This window comes from Petromyzon marinus, unplaced genomic scaffold, assembly GCF_048934315.1.
Source record: "Petromyzon marinus isolate PM22_M1 ecotype Great Lakes invasive population unplaced genomic scaffold, UKy_Petmar_22M1.pri1.0 PM_G_Scaffold_60, whole genome shotgun sequence".
NCBI lineage: Eukaryota > Metazoa > Chordata > Hyperoartia > Petromyzontiformes > Petromyzontidae > Petromyzon > Petromyzon marinus.
Window position 1 is genome coordinate 697,999 of NW_027423014.1, and position 25,120 is coordinate 723,118.

The 25,120-nt window shown below is 43.3% G+C and overlaps 1 protein-coding gene across 1 annotated transcript; it reads left to right on the plus strand.

Annotated features, from left to right (window-relative positions):
• Positions 1-4,141: 4,141 nt before the first annotated feature.
• On the plus strand, positions 4,142-24,911 carry LOC142919513 (uncharacterized). The gene is made up of 2 exons (XM_076062455.1): positions 4,142-4,283; positions 23,327-24,911. The coding sequence occupies exon 2, from the start codon at positions 23,941-23,943 to the stop codon at positions 24,883-24,885; it is 945 nt and encodes a 314-aa protein (XP_075918570.1). The 5' UTR covers positions 4,142-4,283; positions 23,327-23,940; the 3' UTR covers positions 24,886-24,911.
• The last annotated feature ends 209 nt before the right edge of the window (positions 24,912-25,120 follow it).

Here is a 25,120-nt window from a genome sequence, read left to right on the forward strand (position 1 = left end):
CACACACAAAACACCACACAGAAGACACACAGACATCACACACACACAGACATCACACACACACAAGACACCACACACAAGACACACACAGACATCACACACACACACAAGACACACACACAGACATCACACACACACACATCACACACACACACAGACATCACACACACACAAGACACCACACACAAGACACACACAGACATCACACACAAGACACACACACAGACATCACACACACACACAGACATCACACACACAAGACACACACACTTGACACACACACAGACATCACACACACAGACATCACACACAGACATCACACACACACACAAGACACACACAGACATCACACACACACACATGACACACACACAGACATCACACACAGACATCACACACACAAGACACACACACAGACATCACACACATGACACACACAGACATCACACACACACAGACATCACACACAGACATCACACACACAGACATCACACACACACAGACATCACACACACACACAAGACACACACACATGACACACACACAGACATCACACACACACAAAGACCCCCCGTACAGACTGTAGGGGCAAGTGCTGTAAGCGAGTAGCAGCACCTATAAGGGCCGGCACGGCACACGAGGGGGTGGGTGGCCAACACCACGCCCGACCGCCTTTGTCTCCCCCAGTGGTGATGTTTACTACACACCACTACACCAGGTACTCATTTGAGGCTGAATCGACCTAGGGGAGGCCCAGGACCGATTCAGATAATCGTCGCCGGCGGTGGCTGTGGAAGGGGTATAGAACTCAGGCCGCCCGGTTCGTAGCGCGGCGTAGCGCTAACCACTACACTACCGCTCCCCACATACACACACAACACACACATCACACACAGAGACGCACACACAGAGACTCACACGGAGGCACACACGTACACACACGGAGACACACACACAGAGACACACACACCACACACAGAGACACACATCACACACAGAGACACACACAGAGACACACACAGAGACACACAAAGACACACACATTACACACAGAGACACACAGACACACACACATCAACCAAACAGAGACACACACAAAGACACACACATCACACACACACAGACACACACACGAGACACACAGAGACACACACACATCACACACATCAAACAGAGATACACACACAGAGACACACACACACAGAGACACACACACAGACATCACACACACAAGACACACACAGACATCACACAGACATCACACACACACAAGACACACACAGACATCACACACACACAGACATCACACACACACAAGACACACACAGACATCACACACAGACATCACACACACAAGACACTCACACAGACATCACACACAGACATCACACACACAGACATCACACACACACAAGACACACACACAGACATCACACACACAAGACACACACACAGACATCACACACAGACATCACACACACAGACATCACACACACACAGACATCACACACACAAGACACACACACAGACATCACACACAGACATCACACACACACAGACATCACACACACACAGACATCACACACACACAGACATCACACACACAAGACACACACAGACATCACACACACAAAGACATCACACACACAAGACACACACAGACATCACACACACACAGACATCACACACAGACATCACACACACACAAGACACACACAGACATCACACACACAGACATCACACACACACAAGACACACACACACAGAGACACACACACAGACATCACACACACAAGACACACACAGACATCACACAGACATCACACACACACAAGACACACACAGACATCACACACAGACATCACACACACACAAGACACTCACACAGACATCACACACAGACATCACACACACAGACATCACACACACAGACATCACACACAGACATCACACACACAAGACACACACACAGACATCACACACAGACATCACACACACAGACATCACACACACAAGACACACAAGACACACACAGACATCACACACAGACATCACACACACAAGACACACACAGACAAGACACACACAGACATCACACACACACAGACATCACACACAGACATCACACACACACAAGACACACACAGACATCACACACACACAAGACACACACACAAGACACACACACACACAAGACACACACACAAGACACACACACAGACATCACACACACAAGACACACACACAGACATCACACACACAAGACACACACACAGACATCACACACACAGACATCACACACACAGACATCACACACACAGACATCACACACACAGACATCACACACACAGACATCACACACACAGACATCACACACACAGACATCACACACACAGACATCACACACACAGACATCACACACACAGACATCACACACACAGACATCACACACACAGACATCACACACACAGACATCACACACACAGACATCACACACACAGACATCACACACACAAGACACACACACAAGACACACACACACAAGACATCACACACACAAGACACACACACAAGACACACACACAAGACACACACAGACATCACACACAGACATCACACACAGACATCACACACACACAAGACACACATGAGATACACACATACACACAGATACACACATAATACAGATACAAAGATCCCCCATATAGCCTTAACAGACTGTAGGGGCAAGTGCTGTTAGCGAGCACCTATGAAGGCCGGAACGGTACACGAGGGGGTGGGTGGCCAGCACCACGCCCGACCGCCTTTGTCTCCCTAGTGGCAATGTTTACACACCGCACCAGGTACTCATTTGAGGCTGAGTCGACCTAGGGGAGGCCCGGGACCGGTTCAGATAATCGTCACTGGTGTTGGCCGTGAGCGGGAATCGAACCCGGGTCGCCAGGTTCATAGCGCAGCGCGCTAACCGCTACACTATCGCTCCCCACATAATACAGATACACACACATATACACACATCACACACAGATACATACACACACATACACACAGATACACACACACAGATAAATACACATACACACACATACACACACATACACACAGATACACACACTATTACACTATTCAACTATAGACGAGAGACCTGCAGTGATCTATCAGTGCAGGAGCGGAGCTGCTGTGAGGCGAGGCGCTTGGAGCTCTCTGATTGGTCCAAGCGGCGACTTGGAGCCAATCAGATTTGATTCCTCCCTAGCCACGTGACCCGGGATTTTTTTTTCCCGCCAAATTTTTGAGACTCCTCGTCGGCCAGGCGCCATTTTGAGAGTCGTGAGGTGCGGATTTGAATTTTTTTTATTTCGTAGCAGAAATTAACGACGATGACGACCCCCCAGGGGTGCGAGATCGCCTCTCGTGAGGGAAAACGTGAGGTAAAAAGTGGCCTCAAATGTCCAGCCCGTGATTCGCAGATAGTTTAAATATGCACTGTTGAATCTATGTGCAGTGTTGGGTTTATGGGACAGTGTTGAATCTATGGGCAGTGCTGAGTCTATGGGGCAGTGCTGAGTCTATGGGACAGTGCTGAGTCTATGGGGCAGTGTTGAGTCTATGGGGCAGTGCTGAGTCTATGGGACAGTGCTGAGTCTATGGGACAGTGCTGAGTCTATGGGACACTGCTGAGTCTATGGGGCAGTGCTGAGGCTATGGTCATTGACAAAATAAAAACGATTTAATTTGTGAATAGTTTGCCTCGTGAGGGGCATAAGATGTGCCAGTATTCGTCGAGATGACTGTTTTCTTTTCACCCTGCGAGTCATTTATTGCTTAAAGGAGACATCGTGGAGGGAAACAATGGGAGTGATATAAAACTACATCTGTGTGCTTTGTGGTTGTTCCTACAAGTAACTAAACCTACCCACGTGACGCGGGAGTTTTTTCCCCGCCACATTTTTTTTGGCTCCTCCCCACCCCCGCCTTGGAGCCAATCAGGTTTCGTTCCCTCCTACCCACGTGACACGAGATTTTTTTTTATCCCGCTAAATTATTTTGGCGTCTCGCCCTCCTCGCTACGCCTTGGAGCCAATCAGGTTTGAGTCCTCTCTACCCACGTGACGTGATATGTTTTTCCCGCCAAATTTTTTGTGACTCCTTTTCCTCGGCCAGGCGCCGTTTTTAAAGTCGTGAGGTGCGGTTTTGATATTTTTTTTATTTCGGAGCAGAAATTAACGACGATGACGACCCCCCAGGGGTGCGAGATCGCCTCTCGTGAGGGAAAACGTGAGGTAAAAAGTGGCCTCAAATGTCCAGCCCGTGATTCGCAGATAGTTTACAAATGCACTGTTGAGTTTATGGGCAGTGATGAGTCTATGGGACAGTGCTGAGTCTATGGGGCAGTGCTGAGTCTATGGGGACAGTGTTGAGTCTATGGGGCAGTGCTGAGTCTATGGCACAGTGATGAGTCTATGGGACAGTGCTGAGTCTATGGGACAGTGCTGAGTCTATGGCACAGTGCTGAGTCTATGGGACAGTGCTGAGTCTATGGGACAGTGCTGAGTCTATGGGACAGTGTTGAGTCTATGGGACAGTGCTGAGTCTATGGGACAGTGTTGAGTCTATGGGACAGTGCTGAGTCTATGGGACAGTGCTGAATCTATGGGACAGTGGTGGGTCTATGGGGCAGTGCTGAGTCTATGGGACAGTGCTGAGTCTATGGGACAGTGCTGAGTCTATGGGGCAGTGCTGAGTCTATGGGACAGTGCTGAGTCTATGGGACAGTGCTGAGTCTATGGGACAGTGCTGAGTCTATGGGGCAGTGCTGAGTCTATGGGACAGTGTTGAGTCTATGGGGCAGTGTTGAGTCTATGGGACAGTGCTGAGTCTATGGGGCAGTGCTGAGGCTATGGTCATTGACAAAATACAAACGATTTAATTTGTGAATAGTTTACCTCGTGAGGGGCATAAGATGTGCCAGTATTCGTCGAGATGACTGTTTTCTTTACACCCCGCGAGTCATTTATTGCTTAAAGGAGACATCGTGGAGGGAAACAATGGGAGTGATATAAAACTACATCTGTGTGCTTTGTGGTTGTTCCTACACGAATGTAGACTGTAGTAATGGTTATTAACCAGAGTGTACTGACAGTCTATAATGTAGACTGTAGTAATGGTTATTAAGTATGGTGAGTGTACTGACAGTCTATAATGTAGACTGTAGTAATGGTTATTAAGTATGGTGAGTGTACTGACAGTCTATAATGTAGACTGTAGTAATGGTTATTAAGTATGGTGAGTGTACTGACAGTCTATAATGTAGTCTGTAGCCTGGTTATTAAGTATGGTGAGTGTACTGACAGTCTATAATGTAAACTGTAGCCTGGTTATTAAGTATGGTGAGTGTACTGAGAGTCTATAATGTAGACTGTAGTAATGGTTATTAATTCTGGGTGAGTGTACTGACAGTCTATAATGTAGACTGTAGTAATGGTTATTAAGTATGGTGAGTGTACTGATAGTCTATAATGTAGACTGTAGTAATGGTTATTAAGTATGGTGAGTGTACTGACAGTCTATAATGTAGACTGTAGTAATGGTTATTAAGTATGGTGAGTGTACTGACAGTCTATAATGTAGACTGTAGTAATGGTTATTAAGTATGGTGAGTGTACTGAGAGTCTATAATGTAGACTGTAGCCTGGTTATTAAGTATGGTGAGTGTACTGACAGTCTATAATGCAAACTGTAGCCTGGTTATTAAGTATGGTGAGTGTACTGAGAGTCTATAATGTAGACTGTAGTAATGGTTATTAATTCTGGGTGAGTGTACTGACAGTCTATAATGTAGACTGTAGTAATGGTTATTAAGTATGGTGAGTGTACTGATAGTCTTTAATGTAGACTGTAGTAATGGTTATTAAGTATGGTGAGTGTACTGACAGTCTATAATGTAGACTGTAGTAATGGTTATTAAGTATGGTGAGTGTACTGACAGTCTATAATGTAGACTGTAGTAATGGTTATTAAGTATGGTGAGTGTACTGACAGTCTATAATGTAGACTGTAGTAATGGTTATTAACCAGAGTGTACTGACAGTCTATAATGTAGACTGTAGTAATGGTTATTAAGTATGGTGAGTGTACTGACAGTCTATAATGTAGTCTGTAGCCTGGTTATTAAGTATGGTGAGTGTACTGACAGTCTATAATGTAGACTGTAGTAATGGTTATTAAGTATTGTGAGTGTACTGACAGGCTATAATGTAGACTGTAGCCTGGTTATTAAGTATGGTGAGTGTACTGACAGTCTATAATGTAGACTGTAGCCTGGTTATTAAGTATGGTGAGTGTACTGATAGTCTATAATGTAGACTGTAGTAATGGTTATTAAGTATGGTGAGTGTACTGACAGTCTATAATGTAGACTGTAGTAATGGTTATTAAGTATGGTGAGTGTACTGACAGTCTATAATGTAGACTGTAGTAATGGTTATTAAGTATGGTGAGTGTACTGAGAGTCTATAATGTAGACTGTAGCCTGGTTATTAAGTATGGTGAGTGTACTGACAGCCTATAATGCAAACTGTAGCCTGGTTATTAAGTATGGTGAGTGTACTGAGAGTCTATAATGTAGACTGTAGTAATGGTTATTAATTCTGGGTGAGTGTACTGACAGTCTATAATGTAGACTGTAGTAATGGTTATTAAGTATGGTGAGTGTACTGATAGTCTTTAATGTAGACTGTAGTAATGGTTATTAAGTATGGTGAGTGTACTGACAGTCTATAATGTAGACTGTAGTAATGGTTATTAAGCTGAGTGAGTGTACTAGCAGTCTATAATGTAGACTGTAGCCTGGTTATTAAGCTGGGTGAGTACTGAAAGTCTATAATGTAGACTGTAGTAATGGTTATTAAGTATGGTGAGTGTACTGACAGTCTATAATGTAGACTGTAGTAATGGTTATTAAGCTGAGTGAGTGTACTGACAGTTTATAATGTAGACTGTAGTAATGGTTATTAAGCTGAGTGAGTGTACTGACAGTTTATAATGTAGACTGTAGTAATGGTTATTAAGTATGGTGAGTGTACTGAGAGTCTATAATGTAGACTGTAGCCTGGTTATTAAGTATGGTGAGTGTACTGACAGTCTATAATGTAAACTGTAGCCTGGTTATTAAGTATGGTGAGTGTACTGAGAGTCTATAATGTAGACTGTAGTAATGGTTATTAATTCTGGGTGAGTGTACTGACAGTCTATAATGTAGACTGTAGTAATGGTTATTAAGTATGGTGAGTGTACTGATAGTCTATAATGTAGACTGTAGTAATGGTTATTAAGTATGGTGACTGTACTGACAGTCTATAATGTAGACTGTAGTAATGGTTATTAAGTATGGTGAGTGTACTGACAGTCTATAATGTAGACTGTAGTAATGGTTATTAAGTATGGTGAGTGTACTGAGAGTCTATAATGTAGACTGTAGCCTGGTTATTAAGTATGGTGAGTGTACTGACAGCCTATAATGCAAACTGTAGCCTGGTTATTAAGTATGGTGAGTGTACTGAGAGTCTATAATGTAGACTGTAGTAATGGTTATTAATTCTGGGTGAGTGTACTGACAGTCTATAATGTAGACTGTAGTAATGGTTATTAAGTATGGTGAGTGTACTGATAGTCTTTAATGTAGACTGTAGTAATGGTTATTAAGTATGGTGAGTGTACTGACAGTCTATAATGTAGACTGTAGTAATGGTTATTAAGCTGAGTGAGTGTACTAGCAGTCTATAATGTAGACTGTAGCCTGGTTATTAAGCTGGGTGAGTGTACTGAAAGTCTATAATGTAGACTGTAGTAATGGTTATTAAGTATGGTGAGTGTACTGACAGTCTATAATGTAGACTGTAGTAATGGTTATTAAGTATGGTGAGTGTACTGACAGTCTATAATGTAGACTGTAGTAATGGTTATTAAGTATGGTGAGTGTACTGACAGTCTATAATGTAGACTGTAGTAATGGTTATTAACCAGAGTGTACTGACAGTCTATAATGTAGACTGTAGTAATGGTTATTAAGCTGAGTGAGTGTACTGACAGTCTATAATGTAGACTGTAGCCTGGTTATTAAGCTGAGTGTACTGACAGTCTATAATGTAGACTGTAGTAATGGTTATTTATTATGGTGAGTGTACTGACAGTCTATAATGTAGACTGTAGTAATGGTTATTAAGTATGGTGAGTGTACTGACAGTCTATAATGTAGACTGTAGTAATGGTTATTAACCTGAGTGAGTTTACTGACAGTCTATAATGTAGACTGTAGTAATGGTTATTAAGTATGGAGAGTGTACTGACAGTCTATAATGTAGACTGTAGTAATGGTTATTAAGCTGAGTGAGTGTACTGACAGTCTATAATGTAGACTGTAGCCTGGTTATTAAGCTGAGTGTACTGACAGTCTATAATGTAGACTGTAGTAATGGTTATTTATTATGGTGAGTGTACTGACAGTCTATAATGTAGACTGTAGTAATGGTTATTAAGTATGGTGAGTTTACTGACAGTCTATAATGTAGACTGTAGTAATGGTTATTAACCTGAGTGAGTGTACTGACAGTCTATAATGTAGACTGTAGCCTGGTTCTTAACCTTGGTGAGTGTACTGACAGTCTATAATGTAGACTAGTAATGGTTATTAACCTGAGTGAGTGTACTGACAGTCTATAATGTAGACTGTAGCCTGGTTATTCAGCTGGATGAGTGTACTGACAGTCTATAATGTAGACTGTAGCCTGGTTATTAAGTATGGTGAGTGTACTGACAGTCTATAATGTAGACTGTAGTAATGGTTATTAAGCTGAGTTAGTGTACTGACAGTCTATAATGTAGACTGTTGTAATGGTTATTAAGTATGGTGAGTGTGCTGACAGTCTATAATGTAGACTGTAGCCTGGTTATTAAGTATGGTGAGTGTACTGACAGTCTATAATGTAGACTGTAGTAATGGTTAAGTATGGTGAGTGTACTGACAGTCTATAATGTAGACTGTAGTAATGGTTATTAACCTGAGTGAGTTTACTGACAGTCTATAATGTAGACTGTAGTAATGGTTATTAAGTATGGAGAGTGTACTGACAGTCTATAATGTAGACTGTAGTAATGGTTATTAAGCTGAGTGAGTGTACTGACAGTCTATAATGTAGACTGTAGCCTGGTTATTAAGCTGAGTGTACTGACAGTCTATAATGTAGACTGTAGTAATGGTTATTTATTATGGTGAGTGTACTGACAGTCTATAATGTAGACTGTAGTAATGGTTATTAAGTATGGTGAGTGTACTGACAGTCTATAATGTAGACTGTAGTAATGGTTATTAACCTGAGTGAGTTTACTGACAGTCTATAATGTAGACTGTAGTAATGGTTATTAAGTATGGTGAGTGTACTGACAGTCTATAATGTAGACTAGTAATGGTTATTAACCTGAGTGAGTGTACTGACAGTCTATAATGTAGACTGTAGTAATGGTTATTAAGCTGAGTGAGTGTACTGACAGTCTATAATGTAGACTGTAGCCTGGTTATTCAGCTGGGTGAGTGTACTGACAGTCTATAATGTAGACTGTAGCCTGGTTATTAAGCTGGGTGAGTGTACTGAAAGTCTATAATGTAGACTGTAGTAATGGTTATTAAGTATGGTGAGTGTACTGACAGTCTATAATGTAGACTGTAGTAATGGTTATTAAGCTGGGTGAGTGTACTGAAAGTCTATAATGTAGACTGTAGTAATGGTTATTAAGTATGGTGAGTGTACTGACAGTCTATAATGTAGACTGTAGTAATGGTTATTAAGTATGGTGAGTGTACTGACAGTCTATAATGTAGACTGTAGTAATGGTTATTAAGTATGGTGAGTGTACTGACAGTCTATAATGTAGACTGTAGTAATGGTTATTAACCAGAGTGTACTGACAGTCTATAATGTAGACTGTAGTAATGGTTATTAAGTATGGTGAGTGTACTGACAGTCTATAATGTAGTCTGTAGCCTGGTTATTAAGTATGGTGAGTGTACTGACAGTCTATAATGTAAACTGTAGCCTGGTTATTAAGTATGGTGAGTGTACTGAGAGTCTATAATGTAGACTGTAGTAATGGTTATTAAGCTGGGTGAGTGTACTGACAGTCTATAATGTAGACTGTAGTAATGGTTATTAAGTATGGTGAGTGTACTGACAGTCTATAATGTAGACTGTAGTAATGGTTATTAAGTATGGTGAGTGTACTGAGAGTCTATAATGTAGACTGTAGCCTGGTTATTAAGTATGGTGAGTGTACTGACAGTCTATAATGTAAACTGTAGCCTGGTTATTAAGTATGGTGAGTGTACTGAGAGTCTATAATGTAGACTGTAGTAATGGTTATTAATTCTGGGTGAGTGTACTGACAGTCTATAATGTAGACTGTAGTAATGGTTATTAAGTATGGTGAGTGTACTGATAGTCTTTAATGTAGACTGTAGTAATGGTTATTAAGTATGGTGAGTGTACTGACAGTCTATAATGTAGACTGTAGTAATGGTTATTAAGCTGAGTGAGTGTACTAGCAGTCTATAATGTAGACTGTAGCCTGGTTATTAAGCTGGGTGAGTGTACTGAAAGTCTATAATGTAGACTGTAGTAATGGTTATTAAGTATGGTGAGTGTACTGACAGTCTATAATGTAGACTGTAGTAATGGTTATTAAGTATGGTGAGTGTACTGACAGTCTATAATGTAGACTGTAGTAATGGTTATTAAGTATGGTGAGTGTACTGACAGTCTATAATGTAGACTGTTGTAATGGTTATTAAGTATGGTGAGTGTGCTGACAGTCTATAATGTAGACTGTAGCCTGGTTATTAAGTATGGTGAGTGTACTGACAGTCTATAATGTAGACTGTAGTAATGGTTAAGTATGGTGAGTGTACTGACAGTCTATAATGTAGACTGTAGTAATGGTTATTAACCTGAGTGAGTTTACTGACAGTCTATAATGTAGACTGTAGTAATGGTTATTAAGTATGGAGAGTGTACTGACAGTCTATAATGTAGACTGTAGTAATGGTTATTAAGCTGAGTGAGTGTACTGACAGTCTATAATGTAGACTGTAGCCTGGTTATTAAGCTGAGTGTACTGACAGTCTATAATGTAGACTGTAGTAATGGTTATTTATTATGGTGAGTGTACTGACAGTCTATAATGTAGACTGTAGTAATGGTTATTAAGTATGGTGAGTGTACTGACAGTCTATAATGTAGACTGTAGTAATGGTTATTAACCTGAGTGAGTTTACTGACAGTCTATAATGTAGACTGTAGTAATGGTTATTAAGTATGGAGAGTGTACTGACAGTCTATAATGTAGACTGTAGTAATGGTTATTAAGCTGAGTGAGTGTACTGACAGTCTATAATGTAGACTGTAGCCTGGTTATTAAGCTGAGTGTACTGACAGTCTATAATGTAGACTGTAGTAATGGTTATTTATTATGGTGAGTGTACTGACAGTCTATAATGTAGACTGTAGTAATGGTTATTAAGTATGGTGAGTTTACTGACAGTCTATAATGTAGACTGTAGTAATGGTTATTAACCTGAGTGAGTGTACTGACAGTCTATAATGTAGACTGTAGCCTGGTTCTTAACCTTGGTGAGTGTACTGACAGTCTATAATGTAGACTAGTAATGGTTATTAACCTGAGTGAGTGTACTGACAGTCTATAATGTAGACTGTAGCCTGGTTATTCAGCTGGATGAGTGTACTGACAGTCTATAATGTAGACTGTAGCCTGGTTATTAAGTATGGTGAGTGTACTGACAGTCTATAATGTAGACTGTAGTAATGGTTATTAAGCTGAGTTAGTGTACTGACAGTCTATAATGTAGACTGTAGCCTGGTTATTAAGCTGAGTGTACTGACAGTCTATAATGTAGACTGTAGTAATGGTTATTTATTATGGTGAGTGTACTGACAGTCTATAATGTAAACTGTAGTAATGGTTATTAAGTATGGTGAGTGTACTGACAGTCTATAATGTAGACTGTAGCCTGGTTCTTAACCTTGGTGAGTGTACTGACAGTCTATAATGTAGACTAGTAATGGTTATTAACCTGAGTGAGTGTACTGACAGTCTATAATGTAGACTGTAGTAATGGTTATTAAGCTGAGTGAGTGTACTGACAGTCTATAATGTAGACTGTAGCCTGGTTATTCAGCTGGGTGAGTGTACTGACAGTCTATAATGTAGACTGTAGCCTGGTTATTAAGTATGGTGAGTGTACTGACAGTCTATAATGTAGACTGTAGTAATGGTTATTAAGTATGGTGAGTGTACTGACAGTCTAGAATGTAGACTGTAGCCTGGTTATTCAGCTGGGTGAGTGTACTGACAGTCTATAATGTAGACTGTAGTAATGGTTATTAAGTATGGTGAGTGTACTGACAGTCTATAATGTAGACTGTAGCCTGGTTGTTAAGTACGGTGAGTGTACTGACAGTCTATAATGTAGACTGTAGTAATGGTTATTAAGCTGAGTGAGTGTACTGACAGTCTATAATGTAGGCTGTAGTAATGGTTATTAAGTATGGTGAGTGTACTGACAGTCTATAATGTAGACTGAAGCCTGGTTATTAAGTATGGTGAGTGTACTGACAGTCTATAATGTAGACTGTAGTAATGGTTATTAAGCTGAGTGAGTGTACTGACAGTCTATAATGTAGGCTGTAGTAATGGTTATTAAGCTGAGTGTACTGACAGTCTATAATGTAGACTGTAGTAATGGTTATTTATTATGGTGAGTGTACTGACAGTCTATAATGTAGACTAGTAATGGTTATTAAGTATGGTGAGTTTACTGACAGTCTATAATGTAGACTGTAGTAATGGTTATTAACCTGAGTGAGTGTACTGACAGTCTATAATGTAGACTGTAGCCTGGTTATTCAGCTGGGTGAGTGTACTGACAGTCTATAATGTAGACTAGTAATGGTTATTAAGTATGGTGAGTGTACTGACAGTCTATAATGCAGACTGTAGTAATGGTTATTAAGTATGGTGAGTGTACTGACAGTCTAGAATGTAGACTGTAGCCTGGTTATTCAGCTGGGTGAGTGTACTGACAGTCTATAATGTAGGCTGTAGTAATGGTTATTAAGTATGGTGAGTGTACTGACAGTCTATAATGTAGACTGAAGCCTGGTTATTAAGTATGGTGAGTGTACTGACAGTCTATAATGTAGACTGTAGTAATGGTTATTAAGCTGAGTGAGTGTACTGACAGTCTATAATGTAGACTAGTAATGGTTATTAAGTATGGTGAGTTTACTGACAGTCTATAATGTAGACTGTAGTAATGGTTATTAACCTGAGTGAGTGTACTGACAGTCTATAATGTAGACTGTAGCCTGGTTATTCAGCTGGGTGAGTGTACCAACAGTCTATAATGTAGACTGTAGCCTGGTTATTCAGCTGGGTGAGTGTACTGACAGTCTATAATGTAGACTAGTAATGGTTATTAAGTATGGTGAGTGTACTGACAGTCTATAATGCAGACTGTAGTAATGGTTATTAAGTATGGTGAGTGTACTGACAGTCTAGAATGTAGACTGTAGCCTGGTTATTCAGCTGGGTGAGTGTACTGACAGTCTATAATGTAGGCTGTAGTAATGGTTATTAAGTATGGTGAGTGTACTGACAGTCTATAATGTAGACTGAAGCCTGGTTATTAAGTATGGTGAGTGTACTGACAGTCTATAATGTAGACTGTAGTAATGGTTATTAAGCTGAGTGAGTGTACTGACAGTCTATAATGTAGACTAGTAATGGTTATTAAGTATGGTGAGTTTACTGACAGTCTATAATGTAGACTGTAGTAATGGTTATTAACCTGAGTGAGTGTACTGACAGTCTATAATGTAGACTGTAGCCTGGTTATTCAGCTGGGTGAGTGTACCAACAGTCTATAATGTAGACTGTAGCCTGGTTATTAAGAATGGTGAGTGTACTGACAGTCTATAATGCAGACTGTAGTAATGGTTATTAAGTATGGTGAGTGTACTGACAGTCTAGAATGTAGACTGTAGCCTGGTTATTCAGCTGGGTGAGTGTACTGACAGTCTATAATGTAGGCTGTAGTAATGGTTATTAAGTATGGTGAGTGTACTGACAGTCTATAATGTCGACTGAAGCCTGGTTATTAAGTATGGTGAGTGTACTGACAGTCTATAATGTAGACTGTAGTAATGGTTATTAAGCTGAGTGAGTGTACTGACAGTCTATAATGTAGGCTGTAGTAATGGTTATTAAGTATGGTGAGTGTACTGACAGTCTATAATGTAGACTGTAGCCTGGTTATTAAGCTGAGTGTACTGACAGTCTATAATGTAGACTGTAGTAATGGTTATTTATTATGGTGAGTGTACTGACAGTCTATAATGTAGACTAGTAATGGTTATTAAGTATGGTGAGTTTACTGACAGTCTATAATGTAGACTGTAGTAATGGTTATTAACCTGAGTGAGTGGTCTGACAGTCTATAATGTAGACTGTAGCCTGGTTATTCAGCTGGGTGAGTGTACTGACAGTCTATAATGTAGACTAGTAATGGTTATTAACCTGAGTGAGTGTACTGACAGTCTATAATGTAGACTGTAGTAATGGTTATTAAGCTGAGTGAGTGTACTGACAGTCTATAATGTAGACTGTAGCCTGGTTATTCAGCTGGGTGAGTGTACTGACAGTCTATAATGTAGACTGTAGCCTGGTTATTAAGAATGGTGCGTGTACTGACAGTCTATAATGTAGACTGTAGTAATAGTTATTAAGTATGGTGAGTGTACTGACAGTCTATAATGTAGACTGTAGCCTGGTTATTCAGCTGGGTGAGTGTACTGACAGTCTAGAATGTAGACTGTAGCCTGGTTATTCAGCTGGGTGAGTGTACTGACAGTCTATAATGTAGACTGTAGTAATGGTTATTAAGTATGGTGAGTATACTGACAGTCTATAATGTAGACTGTAGCCTGGTTATTAAGTATGGTGAGTGTACTGACAGTCTATAATGTAGACTGTAGTAATGGTTATTAAGCTGAGTGAGTGTACTGACAGTCTATAATGTAGGCTGTAGTAATGGTTATTAAGTATGGTGAGTGTACTGACAGTCTATAATGTCGACTGAAGCCTGGTTATTAAGTATGGTGAGTGTACTGACAGTCTATAATGTAGACTGTAGTAATGGTTATTAAGCTGAGTGAGTGTACTGACAGTCTATAATGTAGGCTGTAGTAATGGTTATTAAGTATGGTGAGTGTACTGACAGTCTATAATGTAGACTGTAGCCTGGTTATTAAGTATGGTGAGTTTACTGACAGTCTATAATGTAGACTGTAGCCTGGTTATTAAGCTGAGTGTACTGACAGTCTATAATGTAGACTGTAGTAACGGTTATTTATTATGGTGAGTGTACTGACAGTCTATAATGTAGACTAGTAATGGTTATTAAGTATGGTGAGTTTACTGACAGTCTATAATGTAGACTGTAGTAATGGTTATTAACCTGAGTGAGTGTACTGACAGTCTATAATGTAGACTGTAGCCTGGTTCTTAACCTTGGTGAGTGTACTGACAGTCTATAATGTAGACTGTAGTAATAGTTATTAAGTATGGTGAGTGTACTGACAGTCTATAATGTAGACTGTAGTAATGGTTATTAAGTATGGTGAGTGTACTGACAGTCTAGAATGTAGACTGTAGTAATGGTTATTAAGCTGAATGAGTGTACTGACAGTCTATAATGTAGACTGTAGTAATGGTTATTAAGTATGGTGAGTGTACTGGCAGTCTATAATGTAGACTGTAGTAATGGTTATTTATTATGGTGAGTGTACTGACAGTCTATAATGTAGACTGTAGTAATGGTTATTAAGTATGGTGAGTGTACTGACAGTCTATAATGTAGACTGTAGCCTGGTTCTTAACCTTGGTGAGTGTACTGACAGTCTATAATGTAGACTAGTAATGGTTATTAACCTGAGTGAGTGTACTGACAGTCTATAATGTAGACTGTAGTAATGGTTATTAAGCTGAGTGAGTGTACTGACAGTCTATAATGTAGACTGTAGTAATGGTTATTAAGTATGGTGAGTGTACTGACAGTCTAGAATGTAGACTGTAGTAATGGTTATTAAGCTGAATGAGTGTACTGACAGTCTATAATGTAGACTGTAGTAATGGTTATTAAGTATGGTGAGTGTACTGGCAGTCTATAATGTAGACTGTAGTAATGGTTATTAAGTATGGTGAGTGTACTGGCAGTCTATAATGTAGACTGTAGTAATGGTTATTAAGTATGGTGAGTGTACTGACAGTCTATAATGTAGACTGTAGTAATGGTTATTAAGCTGAGTGAGTGTACTGACAGTCTATAATGTAGGCTGTAGTAATGGTTATTAAGCTGAGTGTACTGACAGTCTATAATGTAGACTGTAGTAATGGTTATTTATTATGGTGAGTGTACTGACAGTCTATAATGTAGACTAGTAATGGTTATTAAGTATGGTGAGTTTACTGACAGTCTATAATGTAGACTGTAGTAATGGTTATTAACCTGAGTGAGTGTACTGACAGTCTATAATGTAGACTGTAGCCTGGTTATTCAGCTGGGTGAGTGTACTGACAGTCTATAATGTAGACTAGTAATGGTTATTAAGTATGGTGAGTGTACTGACAGTCTATAATGCAGACTGTAGTAATGGTTATTAAGTATGGTGAGTGTACTGACAGTCTAGAATGTAGACTGTAGCCTGGTTATTCAGCTGGGTGAGTGTACTGACAGTCTATAATGTAGGCTGTAGTAATGGTTATTAAGTATGGTGAGTGTACTGACAGTCTATAATGTAGACTGAAGCCTGGTTATTAAGTATGGTGAGTGTACTGACAGTCTATAATGTAGACTGTAGTAATGGTTATTAAGCTGAGTGAGTGTACTGACAGTCTATAATGTAGACTAGTAATGGTTATTAAGTATGGTGAGTTTACTGACAGTCTATAATGTAGACTGTAGTAATGGTTATTAACCTGAGTGAGTGTACTGACAGTCTATAATGTAGACTGTAGCCTGGTTATTCAGCTGGGTGAGTGTACCAACAGTCTATAATGTAGACTGTAGCCTGGTTATTCAGCTGGGTGAGTGTACTGACAGTCTATAATGTAGACTAGTAATGGTTATTAAGTATGGTGAGTGTACTGACAGTCTATAATGCAGACTGTAGTAATGGTTATTAAGTATGGTGAGTGTACTGACAGTCTAGAATGTAGACTGTAGCCTGGTTATTCAGCTGGGTGAGTGTACTGACAGTCTATAATGTAGGCTGTAGTAATGGTTATTAAGTATGGTGAGTGTACTGACAGTCTATAATGTAGACTGAAGCCTGGTTATTAAGTATGGTGAGTGTACTGACAGTCTATAATGTAGACTGTAGTAATGGTTATTAAGCTGAGTGAGTGTACTGACAGTCTATAATGTAGACTAGTAATGGTTATTAAGTATGGTGAGTTTACTGACAGTCTATAATGTAGACTGTAGTAATGGTTATTAACCTGAGTGAGTGTACTGACAGTCTATAATGTAGACTGTAGCCTGGTTATTCAGCTGGGTGAGTGTACCAACAGTCTATAATGTAGACTGTAGCCTGGTTATTAAGAATGGTGAGTGTACTGACAGTCTATAATGCAGACTGTAGTAATGGTTATTAAGTATGGTGAGTGTACTGACAGTCTAGAATGTAGACTGTAGCCTGGTTATTCAGCTGGGTGAGTGTACTGACAGTCTATAATGTAGGCTGTAGTAATGGTTATTAAGTATGGTGAGTGTACTGACAGTCTATAATGTCGACTGAAGCCTGGTTATTAAGTATGGTGAGTGTACTGACAGTCTATAATGTAGACTGTAGTAATGGTTATTAAGCTGAGTGAGTGTACTGACAGTCTATAATGTAGGCTGTAGTAATGGTTATTAAGTATGGTGAGTGTACTGACAGTCTATAATGTAGACTGTAGCCTGGTTATTAAGCTGAGTGTACTGACAGTCTATAATGTAGACTGTAGTAATGGTTATTTATTATGGTGAGTGTACTGACAGTCTATAATGTAGACTAGTAATGGTTATTAAGTTTGGTGAGTTTACTGACAGTCTATAATGTAGACTGTAGTAATGGTTATTAACCTGAGTGAGTGGTCTGACAGTCTATAATGTAGACTGTAGCCTGGTTATTCAGCTGGGTGAGTGTACTGACAGTCTATAATGTAGACTAGTAATGGTTATTAACCTGAGTGAGTGTACTGACAGTCTATAATGTAGACTGTAGTAATGGTTATTAAGCTGAGTGAGTGTACTGACAGTCTATAATGTAGACTGTAGCCTGGTTATTCAGCTGGGTGAGTGTACTGACAGTCTATAATGTAGACTGTAGCCTGGTTATTAAGAATGGTGCGTGTACTGACAGTCTATAATGTAGACTGTAGTAATAGTTATTAAGTATGGTGAGTGTACTGACAGTCTATAATGTAGACTGTAGCCTGGTTATTCAGCTGGGTGAGTGTACTGACAGTCTAGAATGTAGACTGTAGCCTGGTTATTCAGCTGGGTGAGTGTACTGACAGTCTATAATGTAGACTGTAGTAATGGTTATTAAGTATGGTGAGTGTACTGACAGTCTATAATGTAGACTGTAGCCTGGTTATTAAGTATGGTGAGTGTACTGACAGTCTATAATGTAGACTGTAGTAATGGTTATTAAGCTGAGTGAGTGTACTGACAGTCTATAATGTAGGCTGTAGTAATGGTTATTAAGTATGGTGAGTGTACTGACAGTCTATAATGTCGACTGAAGCCTGGTTATTAAGTATGGTGAGTGTACTGACAGTCTATAATGTAGACTGTAGTAATGGTTATTAAGCTGAGTGAGTGTACTGACAGTCTATAATGTAGGCTGTAGTAATGGTTATTAAGTATGGTGAGTGTACTGACAGTCTATAATGTAGACTGTAGCCTGGTTATTAAGTATGGTGAGTTTACTGACAGTCTATAATGTAGACTGTAGCCTGGTTATTAAGCTGAGTGTACTGACAGTCTATAATGTAGACTGTAGTAACGGTTATTTATTATGGTGAGTGTACTGACAGTCTATAATGTAGACTAGTAATGGTTATTAAGTATGGTGAGTTTACTGACAGTCTATAATGTAGACTGTAGTAATGGTTATTAACCTGAGTGAGTGTACTGACAGTCTATAATGTAGACTGTAGCCTGGTTCTTAACCTTGGTGAGTGTACTGACAGTCTATAATGTAGACTGTAGTAATAGTTATTAAGTATGGTGAGTGTACTGACAGTCTATAATGTAGACTGTAGTAATGGTTATTAAGTATGGTGAGTGTACTGACAGTCTAGAATGTAGACTGTAGTAATGGTTATTAAGCTGAATGAGTGTACTGACAGTCTATAATGTAGACTGTAGTAATGGTTATTAAGTATGGTGAGTGTACTGGCAGTCTATAATGTAGACTGTAGTAATGGTTATTTATTATGGTGAGTGTACTGACAGTCTATAATGTAGACTGTAGTAATGGTTATTAAGTATGGTGAGTGTACTGACAGTCTATAATGTAGACTGTAGCCTGGTTCTTAACCTTGGTGAGTGTACTGACAGTCTATAATGTAGACTAGTAATGGTTATTAACCTGAGTGAGTGTACTGACAGTCTATAATGTAGACTGTAGTAATGGTTATTAAGCTGAGTGAGTGTACTGACAGTCTATAATGTAGACTGTAGCCTGGTTATTCAGCTGGGTGAGTGTACTGACAGTCTATAATGTAGACTGTTGTAATGGTTATTAAGTATGGTGAGTGTACTGGCAGTCTATAATGTAGACTGTAGTAATGGTTATTAAGTATGGTGAGTGTACTGACAGTCTATAATGTAGACTGTAGTAATGGTTATTAAGCTGAGTGAGTGTACTGGCAGTCTATAATGTAGACTGTAGCGGTACGTAGCTAACCGTGCTAATTGTGTTTTGGTTGCATTTTGCACAATTATAATCGTACAATATGGCACCAATCTTTAGCACGAATGTTCAGTTTTATCCTGAACATTCAGCTCTGACACTTTCAGTGAATACCTGAAATGATTTCCATTGAGAATGTCAATCTCTTGACGCTTAAGGGGAAAATACCCCGGTGGGTTATGACCACGCGATGCCTCGCATTCACCAAGACAATGCAGTGAATGTGCTAGGGGAAAGTAAGCACATTAAGAGCAAATATCCTAAAAAAATTTTTTTTATAAAACTTGACCATAACGTACTCTTTGGCTTTTTCGGTGAAGTCACATAACGGCCAGCATGGTTTTTTTTCCCTCCAAATGTTTTTGTAATCTGTGCACATGACCTGATGAAACGAATAACCTTTTTTATTTAAATAACCCACGTGACAGATCCAACTCATCTCTCTTCTTAAACTATAAACTAGTTTTCTATTTTATTGTTCAAGGTAAGGACCACTGAGCTATGTAGCGTTTTTTCACAAGCGACCTGCCCATCACAAATGAAAGCTCAACACAAAGTGACTTCATCGTGTGGAAATGTATTGCAGTTAAATATTTTAAATGCGTGATGTTAATTCTAAATCTGGAGGGGGGGAAACCGGAGGAACCAGAAACAAATCCACGTGACCACGAGGCGAGAGACACTCACACTCCAAATATACTACCAGCAGCTCCACTGTCAACAACAACAACCGCAGTTCGCCACCAAGTGGCGGTGACGTCACCACGACGCTTGTGCCAGGCCATGTGCACCTTGAGGCCACGTGAAATGTCGAACGCCCGCTGGCAGGAGGTCACGGGGCAGACCCAGGTGCCACGGGTCGACTGACTGAGACGACTGGCTGATGCACCACCTGTGCCCCCTACTGTGCCAACTTGCTGTCCTCAACGGATGGCACCTCAGCCAGCCAATCACAGTGGGTGACTTCCTCCAATATTTGAGGCACCGCAACCTCAGCAGGGTCATCCCCACTTTGTCCCACGTTTTCCTGGCTGAGGGATTTCCCCTTTCCCAGGACCTCAGGAATGCTCAGAAAATCTGCAAACCTGTTCCTGGGGGTCGGATATTGGATCACCGTTCTTTCCCCTAATGACGGTAATAGGTGTGGCGCTGCAGGTTACTTTTTTGATGGAGTTAAATAGAGATTTGTGATCGCGGGCCACTGAGGCAGACTCCATCTCCTCAGCAACCCGCGACCACCACCCATCCTTGCAGCGCCTCACGGCTCCCCGAACCTCCGAGCGAAGGCTGCGGTAAGCCTCCTCATTCTCCGACGTGGGACGCTGTAGCCGATGAGAGTGGGCCTGTCGATTTTTCTCAGCCAGCTTGAACACCTCCTCTTGTCAGCCAGGGTCTCTGGGGAGGTCTGGACCGTGTACCCAAAGCAGCCATTGCAACTACATGAGCTACAGTCTTAAACCTCGCCCATTTCCCCTCGACATCAAGAGGAGTGGGAGGCGATGCCAATCCCAGCCGCAAGCGATGATGAAATTCTCGTTTGTAACTTTCATCAGCTAGCTGAGACCATGCCACTAAGGGTTTGAATGGGGTCCTGGGTGTACACCCACCACCGGAGTGGAAGAATTGCAGGTGCATCTTACAGATGACAAGTCGATGGTCAGTGGGCAGATCAGCTCCACGGTCGGTCCTGGTGTCAAGGACATGGGCTCGCATTCGCTGTTCCGTCACTATGTAGTCCAGCAGATGTTCTTGCTTGGACCCGGCATGCATCCATGATGTGGTGTGGATGCTCCGATGCCGGAACAGTGTGTTGGTAATTACAAGCCCATGGGCTGCACAAAAATTTAGCAGCCTCCTGCCGTTGTTATTGAGCTGATCTGCCCGATGCCTTCCAATTACTCCAGACCAGGTGCCAGCATCATGACTAACTTGGGCATTGAAGTCACCCAACAAGATGACTATCCCGAGGGGCCACTTTAGCCAGCACCTGTGACAGGAGGTCATAGAAGGCATTTGACTCATTGGCCTTGCTTGCATCCCTCCACGGATGTTCGTCTTTGGTGGGGGCATAAGTTACCATGACCACCACTCCTCGCCTGTGGTTGATGGGAAGGCGAGCCCAAAGTAGCCTGGAGCTTACAGCTTCCCACACCTCATCACCACGCTCCCACAGCCCTTCATTCTTTTATTCAGAAAAAGAGCCACACCCTGTTGTTTGGCAGTCTCCTGCCCCGTATAGAGGACTGTCCACCCCTCATGGTGGCAGGAGCCAGAGCCGGTCCACAGGACCTCCTTATTACCACAGAGATCCAGGCGGTACCGGTCCAGCTCTTGACAGAGGAGTGGCAGCCTCTCCTCCGCAGTGAGCATTCGAACATTCCACGTGGCCACACGTAGTGTTTTTTTTGTTGTTTTTGGAGGAGCCCCGAGAGGAAGGATTCAGTCTCCTGGCTCCGCCAAATGGGGTTTGGTCAGGAGACGTCATAGACGCCTGTCCCCCCGGGGCCTCCGGCACAAGCTTATTTATAAAATGTTGTGGTCGTGGTTTAGTGGTAATTAATTGGAGGTGGAGGGGTTTCCAGCCCTTCACACCTGTCCAGAGCCCCCACTTAGCCACTGTGGTGGTTACAAACGCCATGAGGGGAAAGGCCAATCCGAATTGGCCCCCCCCCCCGGCACTGCCCACGGCAGCATTGCCCGTCCGGCACCACAAGGAGGTAGGGGGTTGTTTTGCCGGACACCACCACCATTACCACCACTACTACCACCAACACTACCACCACCATTACACCACCACTACTACCACCACCACTAGCACCACCACCACTTCCACCACTTCCACCATTACCACCACTACTACCATACACTACCATCACTACCACCACCACCATTACCACCACTACTACCAGCAACACTACCACCACCATTACACCACCACTACTACCACCACCACTAGCACCATCACCACCACCACTTCTACCGCCACTTCCACCATTACCACCACCACCACCACTACTACCATACACTACCATCACTACCACCAATACCACCACCACCACTACTACCGTACACTACAATCACTACCATCACCACCACCATTACCAACATCACTACAATCACTGACCACCACCGCTACCACCAATACCACCACCACTACCAGGACGTTTGCGTGCTGAATGCTGGAATCTGATCCCGCGTCTCCTCCCTCTCCTCCGGCCCTCCCCCCTCACCAGTGGCCTCCCAGACGGCCTCCCCCGGCCCGGGCCCCGGCCCCGGCCATGGCCACGGCCGCCCCCTCCGCGAGGGCTCGCTCCTCCTGGCCCATCCGGGTGCCCAAGCGCTCCGCGGACGACGCCGGAGGAGGAGGAGCCGAGTCCCACGCGGCGCCCTCCAAGGTCGCTCGCCCGCTCGGCGATGACGCCGGGGGGCCGGGGCCCGCGCCGGGGCCTCCCCGCCGCGGCCGTCGTCTTTGTCGCCCCGTGACGTTCCGGGCTCTCGAGGGGCGGCGCCCCCCCGGGAGAGCTCCCACGGCGGCGGCGGCGGCAGCGGCGGCGCCCGGACGACGACGACGCCGGGAATCGGCCCGAGGGTCGCCCCGGAGCGCGGAGACGGCGGCGGAGAGTCGGGGCCGGCGCTCGGCGCCGACGAAGCGGCGGGCGAGGAGGAGGCGGAGGAGGAGGAGGCGGAGAGACGCAGGGAGGCCGCGGTTGGACCGCGTGCGGCGTGGAAGAGACACTTCGACTTTTGGTGGCAGGGCGTGGGCAGGAGGGCGAGCAGCAGGAGGGGCGGAGGAGGAGGAGGAGGCGGAGCGAGAGGAGAAGGAGGGGAAGAGGAGGCCGAGGCGGCGATGAAGGCGGAGGAGGAAGAGGAGGAGGAGGAGGTTTTGACCGGGCAGTCGCCGCTAAGCAAGCGGCGGGAGGCGGCGGCGGATTGTCCGGCGGGACCGAATCCCGATCCCTGCCCGGGCTCCTCTACCTGCCGCGCTCCTCCGCCTCCTCCGCCTCCTCCGCGCTCGGCCCCACGTGGGGCGACGCTCCACTTCTTCTCGCTGATGCCGTGGCCGCTGGCTGAGCCGCCACCACCGCCCACCGGGAGGCGCCGGGGTCGCGCCCTGGAGAAGCAGCGGCAGCGACAGAGACAAATTCAGCAACAATACCGGCAGCAGAGAGCGTCGTCATCGTCGCCCAGCTGTTGGTCGTTCTCGGACGCATCGTCGTCGTCGTCTTCATCGCCGGAGGAGGTGGTGGAGGGTGACGAGGTGAAGGAGCGGAGGGGCGAGGAGGAGGAGGTGGTCGAGGGTAACGAGGTGAAGGAGTGGAGGGACGAGGAGGTGGTGGAGGGTGACGAGGTGAAGGAGCGGAGGGACGAGGAGGAGGTGGTGGAGGGGGGCGAGGTGAAGGAGCGGAGGAACGAGGAGGAGGATGTGGTGGAGTCTACGGGGGGCATCCGCAGGCTGCTGCTGAAGTTTTGCACCAGCCGCCTGCAGCCGAGCGTCAACAGAGCACGAGACGATGGGGAGGTGGCGGACAACGAGGAGGAGGAGAACGAGGAGGAGGAGGAGAGGAAGACGAGGAGGAAGAAGAGGACGAGGAGGAGGAGGGGACTACGGAGATCACGCAGTGCAGCCGATGATGGCGACTGCAAGTCGGGCGACGAGGTGGAGGAGGAGGAGGAGGAGAGGGTGACGAGTCTCAAGAGGGTGGAGGAGTGCCGGATTCTCAAGCAGATAGACGACATCATGGCTGAGATACCCCAGCTGGAGGGGAGATGCAGGGTGAGGAGGAGCAGATGAGGTGTAGGGTGGTGAGGAGGGGCTGGGTGGTGAGGTGTAGGGTGGTGAGGAGGGGCTGGGTGGTGAGGTGTAGGGTGGTGAGGAGGGGCTGGGTGGTGAGGTGTAGGGTGGTGAGGAGGGGCTGGGTGGTGAGGTGTAGGGTGGTGAGGAGGAGGGTGAGGAGACTCCAGGGCAGCGGGTGAGGGCGTTGGGAGTGGCTCACTCGCTCACTCGCTCGGACACTCAGTCACTCACT